At 41.3% G+C, this 11,617-nt stretch overlaps 1 protein-coding gene across 1 annotated transcript; it reads right to left on the bottom strand.

Moving 5' to 3' along the window:
* Positions 1 to 261: 261 nt before the first annotated feature.
* Fetub (fetuin B) lies at positions 262 to 11,228 on the bottom strand. The gene is made up of 7 exons (XM_070029780.1): positions 10,861 to 11,228; positions 10,443 to 10,553; positions 9,192 to 9,279; positions 5,994 to 6,157; positions 4,904 to 5,002; positions 2,545 to 2,625; positions 262 to 747 (listed from the first exon to the last, which is right to left on the bottom strand). Exons 1-7 carry the CDS (start codon positions 11,107 to 11,109, stop codon positions 385 to 387), a joined length of 1,155 nt encoding a protein of 384 aa, XP_069885881.1. The 5' UTR covers positions 11,110 to 11,228; the 3' UTR covers positions 262 to 384.
* Between the last annotated feature and the right edge of the window lie 389 nt (positions 11,229 to 11,617).

The following is an 11,617-nucleotide window of genomic DNA, read 5'->3' as shown; positions in this document are numbered from 1 at the left end:
AGCATGGGCAAGATCGAGCTAGACTTGACCTTGTAGGCAAAGGGGAGGTCGTGAAGGCAACTCTACTGAGCTTTAATTTCTTCCATCTTTTAGGGAAATTCCTTTGGGCAGCTTATGTCTAAAGAGCTGAGCATAAACAGGATGACTATCTTAATAAACCCTTGCTTGGGAGTGCACATGTTGGTAGGTGGGTATACAGTGTAGCCCACATGGGGATTTTAGTCTCATTATGCCCATTCCCAACAACACATTGAAGCCAAGAAGAGTGAAAAGGACATACTTTATTAGCCATTGTCTACATTTGAACCTCTCTCTCTGTCCCATTCCTACCACCTCTCATCTTGTACAAGAAATCACACCCACATGGTACATTCTCTGTGATTCTCAGGGCGGGAGAATAAGAGGACTGGTATGCTTGGCAGGCGATGGGCACTGTGTAGAGTGCTGTTCTTTTGAGGGGAAAGGCAGCACACGCAGCTTCTTTTCCTCAGGCCCCATGAAGAGGAAAGACACATCCACGGTTGTTCCCTGGGGATCTGTGGTCAGGTCCAACTGCACGGGGAAGGCTTCCTGAGGATCTTTCTCCTGAGGATCTTTGGACTTTTCATCATCCAAGTCAGGGAGGTGCTGGACAGAGCCCCTTGGTATGGGGAAACTGGAAAGCTTTTTCTCAGATGGGTCCTCTGTCTCAGCGAGGATTGGGGGCCCCTGGGTAGCCTCAGTATTTTCACTTCCTGGAACCTGAACCTGAAATTTAAAAAAAAATTAATGAATTTTCTAGGGAAAGCCCTGACAGGTACCAGGCTCAAGCTGTTTTATTCCTTTCTGGTAGAATCTTATACAGTAAAACCAGCTAAAAGGAGGCTGGGAATGTGGCTTAGTGACAGAATGCTTGCCTTTATGCCTGCCTAGCATGCATAAAGCCCTGGGCTCGATTCCTCAGCACCACATAAATAGAAAAAGCCAGAAATGGCGCTGTGGCTCAAGTTGTAGAGTATTGGTTTTGAGTAAAAGAAGCTCAGGGACAGTGCCCAGGCCCTAAGTTCAAGTCCCAGGATTGGCAAAAAAAAATCAGCTAAGAGGATGGGGCTCCTGGTTCAAGGGGGAAAGTAAATACAGATAAGGACCAGAGAAGACCTAGACTTATAAAAGCTTGGCTTCAAGTCTCACAATTTCAGAGCTGAAAATGATCCAGAGAGACTTGATGAGGTGTCTCTGTTCCCAGTAGTAGCAGCAGGTGGCATGCAGCAGGTGGTATCTTTTATTATTATTATATTATCTACTTTTAAATTAATTAATTATGCATCTTCTAGGCTTGAATTCCTGGCCTCTGACTGTCCCTTGCATTTTGGCTCAAGGCTGAAGCTCTACTATTTAAGTCACACTTCTACTTCTATTTTCCTATTGGATGATTGGAAATGAGTCTCTCAGATGGGTGTTGGTGGCTCATACCTGTAATCCTAGCTACTCAGAAGACCCAGATCTGAAGACCACAGTTCAAAGCCAGACTGGCCAAGAAAGTCTATGAGACTCTGATCTCCAATTAAACCAGCAAAAAGCCAGAGGTGGAGGTGTGGCTCAAGTGGTAACATGCCAGCCTTGAGCAAAAAAAGCTAAGGGACAGCCCCCAGGCTTTGAATTGAAGCCCTAGTACTGGAACAACAATAACAACAAAAGCACTCTGGGATTTGTCTGCTCAGGCTGGCTTTGAATCATGATCTCAGCCTCTTGAGCAGTAGCTAGGAATTGCAAGCATTTGTCACTCCTACCTGGCACTTTTCATTGTCTATTCTGTATTGGACCTTGCATGGCACCCTCATTTAGCTGCTCTTAGTTTCTTTTGGGGAACTGAGTGAGGTCAGAGAGCTCACAGGTGCAGAACAGGACTGGAAGCAAAGCAGCCTGTACCAGGCTGACTAATATGGGATGCTTAGTAACTTCCATGATGGGGGAACTGAATGTTTTTTTGGTTCTTTGTTTTTTTGTCAGTCGTGAGGCTTGAACACTGGGCTTGGGGGTTGTCCCTTAGCTCTTCAGCTCAAGGCGAGCACTCTACCGCTTGAGCCACAGCACCACTTCCAGTTTTCTAGTAGTTTATTGGAGATAAGAGTCTCACAGACTTTCCTGCCCAGGCTGGCTTTGAACTGCGATCTTCAGATCTCAGCCTCCTGAGTAGCTAGGATTACAGGCCTGAGCCACCACAGCCGGCAATGGAATGTTTTTTATAGAAGTGACTTCTCCTGAGGCTGGGAGTAAGACTTCTTTGGGACACTGAATTTCATGTCTCAGAAGCTTGGGCTATCCAAGCTGGTCATTCATTGTTTCTGTAATCTTAAACCACATTGTAATTAAAATAAAATATGGCAGGGCTCTAGCCAGCTACCATGAATGAGTGTGACTAGCTCCAACCAGTAGATGTCCCCTTCGGATAGCTTGAGTAAAGTGAGGATCTCGGATCTCAAAAGAAGCTGGTGGGTCATGGTGGGTATACACAAATACAATGCTCTTTTCTTTCACAAAGGACAATTAGATTGAAGAAAATACCTGTGATTCAAAGAAGTCACAAGATACAGTAACAAACTTTCCTAGTCTTCTAGTCAGAGAACCTTCGCAAAGACCAACAGACTGAAAATAAAGAAAAAAAAATACAAAGTCATGTCAGTGTTAAGATTACCATAAATGGAAATCAGCTCACTTTCTGCTTCCATTGGCACAGAACCAATCAACATTTTTAAGTTGTTGTTTATGATAGACAGGCTCTGTCCCATTCCCTGCAAATCACCTCTACCAAGAAATCACACAAACTAGGGTAAATTGCTTCCAATAATAGAAAACTCCTTATATCTTGAGGAATAAAACTCTAATTATTAAAATGTATTTGCATTGAGCAGAAACCAGTATCTATATAACTTCTAACTGTTGGCCTTAGTTCTATCCTTCTGTCAATTTTAAAACTTGTTTTTGTCTTTTTTTTAAAATGGCATCCCTTCCAAGTATTTTCCACCTAAATTTTTTCTTCTTAGACAAAAATAACTGTTTCATCACCTTACTGTTATTTTAATATAAAATAACGATTTTCTTATTACAAATGTAATAAATAGTTCTTTATTTAATATTTAAACAAGAGGAAGATAAAACAATCTGGAATCGATGGAAGACAGTTATTATTTATAATAATTCATTTTCTTCTAATGATTTTCCCTGTGTACATATTGTTTTCTAAACATTGGAGCATAGTATTATATATCTATTATGTTACTAAGCAATATATTGAGCAAATTCTCTTACCATATTGGATAGGCTTCTATAATTATCTTCATAATAGCTTCCTAGTAGTGTTCTGTATTATTTGTGTGGTGTGAGTGTGAGTGTGTGTGTTTGTATGTGTGTATGTGTGTGTGACAGTCCTGGGGCTTGAACTCAGAGTCTGAGTGCTTTTGTGCCAAGGCTAGCACTCTGTCATGTGAGCCACAGCTCCACTGTGGCTTTTTGGTGAAGATAAGAGTCTTGGGCTTTTCTGCCCAGCCTGGCTTGAAACCATGATGATCACATCTCGGCCTCTTGAGTACTTAGAATTATAGGCATGAGCCACCAACACCTAGCTTTGCTCCTTATTATTTTATAAGCTGTTTTTTGGTTAAACAACTAAATTGAATCTGATTTTTTTCTATATTTGTGGATCTTACAGTTACAGTCTATGAATATACTACAGTACATAAATTGTATATTAGTAAAGCAGTTACTGTCAATAAATGAGAAATATTTCTGGTGCCTTTTGCCCATTGTGCTATAATACATTGTACCCATTTACATTCCCACTAGATGTTCTTAAAGTGACCCCCTCATTATGGATGTCATTATGGAGTTGCTATTTGACTGTTTCTCTTATAAAAAGTGGTCCAAGGAATGGAACACCATGTTAATGGTCTCTTCTTTCTTTTCTTTTCTTTCCTTCCTCCTTTCTTTCCTTCCTCCTTTCTTTCTTTCTTTCTTTCTTTCTTTCTTTCTTTCTTTCTTTCTTTCTTTCTTTCTTTCTTCCTTCCTTCCTTCCTTTCTTTCTTTCTCTCTTTCTTGCTCTCTTTCATTTCTTTCTTCTTTCCTTCCTTCCTTCCTTCTTTCCTTTGTTCTCCGCTCTCTTTTTTTTTTTGGGGGGGGGGTCCGGTCGTGGGGCCTGAACTCTGGGCCTGGGCGCTGTCCTTTAGCTTTTCAGCTCAAGGCTAGCACTCTACCACTTGAGCCACAGCGCCACTTCTGGCTTTTTTCTTATGTGGTGCTGAGAAATCGAACCCAGGGCCTCGAGCATGCAAGGCAAGCGCTCTACCACTGAGCCACCTTCCCAGCCCCTCCCGCCCTCTCTTTCTACTACAGTGCATTTCAAATGTAACCCAATCCAAGTAGGATCAGCATCAACCATGAGGAGATTCATCTACATTTTACCATTTTTTTGTAGTTGCATCATGTTGCTAATGTAAAGTATAGTTATGGTTGAATAGGTGTTTTTGTCATCGCATCTGGGTCTGCATCATTTTTTTTTTTAATTTTATGCCAGCAATAGGGCTTGAACTCAGTGGTTGGGCACCATTCCTTAACTTTTCATGCAAGGTTGGTGCTCTACCGCTTGAGCCACAGTTCCACTTCTGACTTTTTGCTAGTTAATTGGAGAGAAGAGTTATATGGACTTTTCTTCCTGGGCTGGCTTCAAAGCTCAATGACCACATCCCATATTAGCTAGAATTGCCTCCATGAAGCCACTGGCCACCATCTTTGGGTCTGCCTAATTTCTAAATAGGTAATTGCTTCTTGAGGGGAAGAGGAGTATCTCATACTTTGTGTAATTTGTGTTAAACACATTTAGTGATCATCTAAATTATGACAATAAGCAAGAATATTCAAATATACTCACCACAGAGTTTAGGGATTGCAGTGAGCAGCTCTCCTGGGACTTGGTACATGGTGACTCCTGGATTAAATATTCCACAAAGTAAGCAGAGCCAAACACCCACTGTTATGAGACAGGGTTGATATGTTAAAGTCAAGCCTTTTACTTGGCAGCATTAGATTTACAGAAACAATTCCAATGCCCAGACACAATATGTTTGTGTTACCACACAAACATATTGCCCCACAAGACACAAATCCACTGTCCCTGCAAGACCCCACAGGAGTCCAACATGCCCCATGATTTGTGTATTTAGAAAACACAATCACTACACCTTCATTAAATTCTTAAATTCTAAACATTTTCCCTTAGTGGGTGAGCTTATTTTTCTTCATAAATAGCTGTCTTTTAGTGTATATAAATACATGCTCTATATACAAGAGAGAAAATATATATTACATGAGAGATAGCAACATAATCCAAAATACAAATGAGTCTCCATTATCTCTAACCCAGAAAATTCAGTACCTGCCTCAGGCCCTAACATGGAATAAAAGTCATCTTGCTAAGTCAGATCTGAGCACATAGCAGTAAATAGTGAACCTACACAGACCCCTCTATTGAAGACAATGAATCCATTTTACATCTTAACACCAATGAAGTAAAATCAGGTCATGGGATATGCACAGACGTGCCATGGGATAACAAAGATGAAAACATGACTGAGTGTCCAACAGATTACCAGAGGAGGAAATATAGAGAAAGGTTCTGGAGTTCTTTTTTTTTTTTTTTTTTTTGGGGGTCCGGTCATGGTGCCTGAACTCTGGGCCTGGGCGCTGTCCTTCAGCTCTTCCGCTCAAGGCTAGCACTCTACCACTTGAGCTACAGCGCCACTTCTGGCTTTTTTCTTTTTGCTTATGTGGTGCTGAGGAATTGAACCCAGGGCCTCAGGCATGCAAGGCAAGCGCTCTACCACTGAGCCACCTTCCCAGCCCCAGGTTCTGGAGTTCTTAAGAAATGGAGAACCAGGATATTTTCTGCTGACCTTAGGAAATTATAGCAACAGTGATGAGATCCATTGTTTGCATAATTGACCTTGTCATTTTAGCCTTACCTGGCTAGAGGCCTTGGTGATTTTTACGAGAGAGTACTGCTTCGAGGGACTCTCACTGTTGAATTTTGCAAGAGACTCAGTCACAGCTTCCAGAACCTCGGGGTCTGACAAGTTGGTGGGGCTGGGGCAATCAGGGCACATAGTATGAATCTTTCTTCGAGAAACTGTTGATGCCAACGAGAGGAATTTATTTTCATAAGTCATGAAAATAACAGAGGCCAAGATTGAACAAACTAGATACTATTCAGTGTTAATGAGGATGGAGTGGGAAAGATCTTTTCAGGGATGAAAATGTTCCTCACAGAGTAAGGCACTTGTCTAAGAAGCACAAGGACTGAGTTCAAAATCTAGTACTACCAAAAGAAATATTAAAAAAAAAAAAAAAAACAAGAGAAAGACAAGCTGGGCATGTGTAGCACATTCTTGTAATCCTAGCTACTCAGGATGCTGAGATCTGGGGATTATGGTTTGAAGCCAGTTCTGGCAGAAAAGTCCATGAAACTCTAATCTCTTAATTAACCACAAAAAAAAAATCCAGAAGTAGAACTGTAGCTCAAGTGCCAGTCTCGAGTGATAAAACTAAGGAACAGTATCCAGACACACACATACACACAGAATAATAATAATAATAAAAGAAGAAAAATATTTTCTGGAAAAGAATCTCCTGGAAATGCGTATTCTCTAATGAGCATTATTTCTTTCATAATAACAAAAGAAATCAAGCAAAACATTCACCTACCGCAAATGTATATACTCTAGAAATTTTGTTTTAAGATGCATAATACAGTATATTAATATGACACACCTCCTTCCCAGTTCAGTGTAATTTCTTACCATTGCCTCTATATACTGGGTGCCTTTAAAAGGTTGGGATTTCATTGTTGCCATGTCTTATTTGTTAGTTGGTGCTTAAAACATACCATAACTTTTAACACATAATGTTCAGTAAATGCTTATAAAATAAGAAGATGATAAAAATGAAGGTAGAAGCCTTTCCCTTTGGTTAGAAAATGCAGGTGAGACAGAACCAAATTGGTTGAACCACTGTGACTAGAAAGAATGATCACATTGATGAATAGCCATAGTGTCTGGGAAGAGCTGGAGATGGAAGATAATTTGCTAGTATATCAGGCTACGGATTTTACCTGTAAGCTTTTCACAGGAAACACATTGTTCAAGCTGGTCACAGGTAGCTCATACCTGTAATCCTATCTACTCAAGAGGCTGAGATCTGAGGATCACAGTTCAAAGCCTTGAGTAGGAAAATTTGTGAGACTGTTATCTCCAAAAAGCCAAGAGTAGAGCTGTGGCTCAAGTGGTAGATCACTAGCCTTGAGCAAAAATAAAAAGCTCAGAGACAATGCCCTGGCCTTGGGTCAAGCCCCAAGACTGGCACAGGAAGAAAGGAAGGAAAGTAGGAAGGAAGGGAAAGGAAAGAAAAGGATTATATATTGGCTGTATATTGGGAGACTATGAAAGATTATGGAAGAGTTAGATCCACCGCTTGTCATTCCTGCATTATCACCCGTCATTTCCTGACTCTCATAGTTCTGATAACTATGACCATCATACAGTACTAAGACTATAAGTTGTTCTCTAATTCATTTTAAGTTAGTCTTCTCTTCAAAGCCAGGAACCTTCAGCTGTGGCTAATGAAAGGTTTGCTCTTTTGCCTTGGCAAGGAAACCAGCTGCATCATTATCACCCGGAGGGTAAAAATGCAGAATCTCAGGCCCTGCCAAGCATACAGAATCAGAATGTGCATTTTAATAAGATCTGCAAGGAATCTCTCTTTTTCTCTCTCTCTGTCACACATACCCATAGACATACACACACACACACACACACATACACACACACAGAGAGAGTTTTGATAAGTGTCTACATCCTATTTCCCCATACTATGAATGCTTACATTCATGGACTTTCCCTTTGCACGAAAAGAAAAGATCCAAAATGAATGTATATGTATATTTCGAATGTCATTCATTTCAAGCTTATTCTTAGCTTATTTATATATTCAACAATGCTAATGATTCCTTAAACCTGAAAGGAATGAGTGATAGCAAGGAGAAAGAGGGATAATAGAGGATACAAGACTCTACATCAAGGTAGTGCATTATCTATGTTTCATTAGTGGTTTAACCAAGGTTTTATAAGCATGTGTAACAAGGGAGCCCTGACACATTCTTGACTAGAAAGCATTATGGAGAAATGGGGGGAAAAGTGTTGATGGTATTCCTTAAAGAAGAGAATGAGTTCCAAGGGCAGAAGTCATCAAGGATATGCTCAGTTCGGGGAGAGGCACAGGCAAAATACAGATTAGAAAATGCAATATATATTCAGATAATAATGTTTCCAATTGAATGGGATGTCAGGGAAATGATGGCAAAGGAGCCTGAGGACAAATTGTAAGATGATGTGCCAGTTATGTTAAGATTGAAAAGGTAGGATTTTATGCAGGAAATAAATATGGAGAAATTGAAGATGATTTAGGAAGATTCACTCTGGAAAGACGAGCATCACACATTGAAGTTCACTAGCAAGGCAAATACTGGAAGTATTGAATAACTGGAGTTGGAAAAAATAGAAATCAAGTATTGGTTGGGTGCTAGTAGCTCACACCTGTAAGCTTTACTCAAGAAGATGAGATCCGCAGATCCCAGCTCGAAGCTAGCATGGACAGAAAAAAAAAAAAACAAGCAACTTTTTTTTTTTTTTTTTTGTCGGTCGTGGGGCTTGAACTCTGGGCCTGGGCACTGTCCCTCAGCTCTTCAGCTCAAGGCGAGCGCTCTACCACTTGAGCTACAGCGCCACTTCCGGTTTTCTGGTGGTTTATTGGAGATAAGAGTCTCACGGTCTTTCCTGCCCGGGCTGGCTTTGAACCGCGATCCTCAGATCTCAGCCTCCTGAGTAGCTAGGATTACAGGCGTGAGCCACCAGCGCCTGGCAAAACAAGCAACTTTTATCTCCAATTAACTGCATAAAACAGAAGTAGAAGTATGGCTCAAATGGTAGAGCATCAGGCCTGAGCAAAAATGCCAAGTAAGAGTTTAAAGCCCCAAGTTCAAGCCTCAGTACTGACATGCAAAAAAAAAAATTGCAAGGGAGGAGAAAGCCTATATACTTTCAACAAAGTTCTGGTTAAACTCTTTTCTTCTTTTATTAAAATTAACAAAAATCATCACAATCTCTTACCTGGACGAAGAGTACAGTTATAGGCAGGTGTATAGAGAACCCTTCCTGGCTTATTAATATAAAACATTGCTTTGCATCGGCCATAAACCTGGAACCAATAAATACATTTTATGATATTGTAGATGGAAACATGAGGTTTTAAAATACACTTCCCCCCAACCTCAAGTGGAATTTGAAGATTTCATTTTCAAGTAATGAGAAACTTACAAACAAAACACTGTGTTGACCAGAGAATTGCTGAACCATTTCCCAACAGTTCTTCACCAGGCTCTCTAGCATCCCTCTCTAGTAAGTGTGAACCACTGAGTTCTAGCCACCAGAAGGCAAACAGACCTGGGAAGGAAACTGTGCTACCACTTCCAGGTCCAGCCCATTTTCCTTGTTCTCCCATGTTCTTCCTTTGTCAGTGACTTAATGCTGGTGAGCATGGGGGACTCTGAAAGCCACAAGTTAATGATAGCATTGTCTGTGTCATGGCATTGAAGAGGAATCTCCAGATCATCCTACAATAGAACCCCTTCTGAACATGAGCTTCTGTTTTGAACTCTACCTGGGTGAGAACTCAACTACTATCATGTCAGAGTCAGTACACTCTTACTCAGAGTTGTCAGTATGAGGCATTTTAGCAAAGAGAGCCGAATTTTTTTTACTTCTAAACACGATCTTGTGCTCATGCCACCATTTCGTATCCATCCATGGAAATAATTCCAGGATAGTTCAAAATCAAATGGAAACGGACTATTTTAAGATTCTTCAATGTCACCATTGGAAGGGTTGATTCTGAGTGCTCTAGGTTCCATGATTCCAGGAAAGCTATCCATGGTGTCTCTGAGAGACCACTCCCATAGTAAACCATCCCTTTTCCTCTTCTCCAACCTCATTATTAATGTTTATTAAACAAAACAAAATGAGTTTAAAATCTCTCCCTCTCCCTACCTCTTCCTCCCTCTCCCTCCTCCCCTGATCCCTCTCTCCTGATGTTGACCTTAATCCCACATCCAGATTCCTTATCTCAGGTCTTCTCACAACTCAAACACTGGTTCAGAGCCCACAGAAGGTAAAAGACAATCTGGGGGACAGCTTTTATACTCTGCACAGCATTATGCTAATATGACTTCTCACAAATTCCTCTGATTAAACTTGGTTCTGTCTACAGCCTTAGAATAAGCACACAGACACTTTGCCCAGATGATTATAAAGAAGAACATTGAAACTCTTCATCCTATTGAGCCCCTAACAACAAACACTTACCGAAGTATGAAGGGTCCTCACATCACAGTCCTTCCATGCTTTCTTGCTAAGCACATGACAGCCAGTCTCTAACACATCCAGTGTGAGGTAAAACAGAGTTCCAACGTCGTCCTATGAGAAGGATAAACACACCACACTCCACATGAGACAGAAATCCACCAAGAATGGATCCTTTATAAGTTGTAAAAAAAAAAAAAACCTTCACTAGGAGTCAGAGGAGCAGAACTGTTACATTTGTTCCTAGCAACAAGGAGAATATTGTAGCACATTCTGGCAGAGGTAGACAGAACAAGTTTAGCAGGGTTTCCAACTTGGTAAGCATCTGCCAACTTGTATTTCTTGGTTCCCACTCCATGACTAGACACTAAAGCCTGCTCAATGCCTGCCATAGAAATGGGGGAGGGAGGCTATTATTTACCTGATACTCTTCCCAAACATCATGCACTCGGTTGAGGCTCAGCACATAGCCATCCTTTTGTTCTCTGTTGATGTCCTGCAGGGCAAAGCCTGCGAAGCTCAGCACATCCGAGTCATTGCAGCCCCGGGAAACCAAAGGTGAGGGGTTCTGGGCCTGCTGGGGTAAGGGGTTCAGGGCCGGCTGGGGTGGAGACCTAGCCACACAGCATGCAGCCAGGGTGCAGAGCACCAGAGACTGAAGCCATCCCATTCTGTGTGGAACAAGATGCAGACTGAGTCAGTTTGTGAAACTTCAGGGACCGGCAGTCTTATGGGGCTCTTCAGGTCAGACTTGAGCTGCTTTATGATAGTTATCTGAATAGCTAACTAGGATTTGAAACAGTGTGTTCTAACTTGTAACCTTGAATTTGAAATGTGTGTTTTTTTTTTTTTTCTGAATCAATACTTTGGATAAGATTTGTCAATCTTCTAACCTTAGACCCTGGGAGAAATTTCATACCCGTGTTCAGGTAAACAAATCTGTTTCCTAACTCTTCCCCCCACATCAAGGTTCTTAGGAAGTCATTGCTAGATTCTGGCTTGTGTATTCACCTGAGTCAGAACATGGGGACTCTTCTCTTCTTCACTCCTACGCCCTGCAGCTGGTCTCCTTGGCTACCCTGAATACTGCAGGTAAACACCTTCCTAGGTCCCAACAGGGCTGAGGCAGTGAGTTCAGACTCCCCAGCTAACTTCTTATGTTCCCTGCTCAAGAGCAG

This window comes from Dipodomys merriami, unplaced genomic scaffold (assembly GCF_024711535.1).
Source record: "Dipodomys merriami isolate MVZ:Mamm:240054 unplaced genomic scaffold, mDipMer1.0.p SCAF_2, whole genome shotgun sequence".
In the NCBI taxonomy this organism is placed as follows: Eukaryota; Metazoa; Chordata; class Mammalia; order Rodentia; family Heteromyidae; genus Dipodomys; species Dipodomys merriami.
The sequence above is the reverse complement of the archived record's forward strand: the minus strand, read 5'-3'. Positions and strand labels throughout refer to the sequence as shown.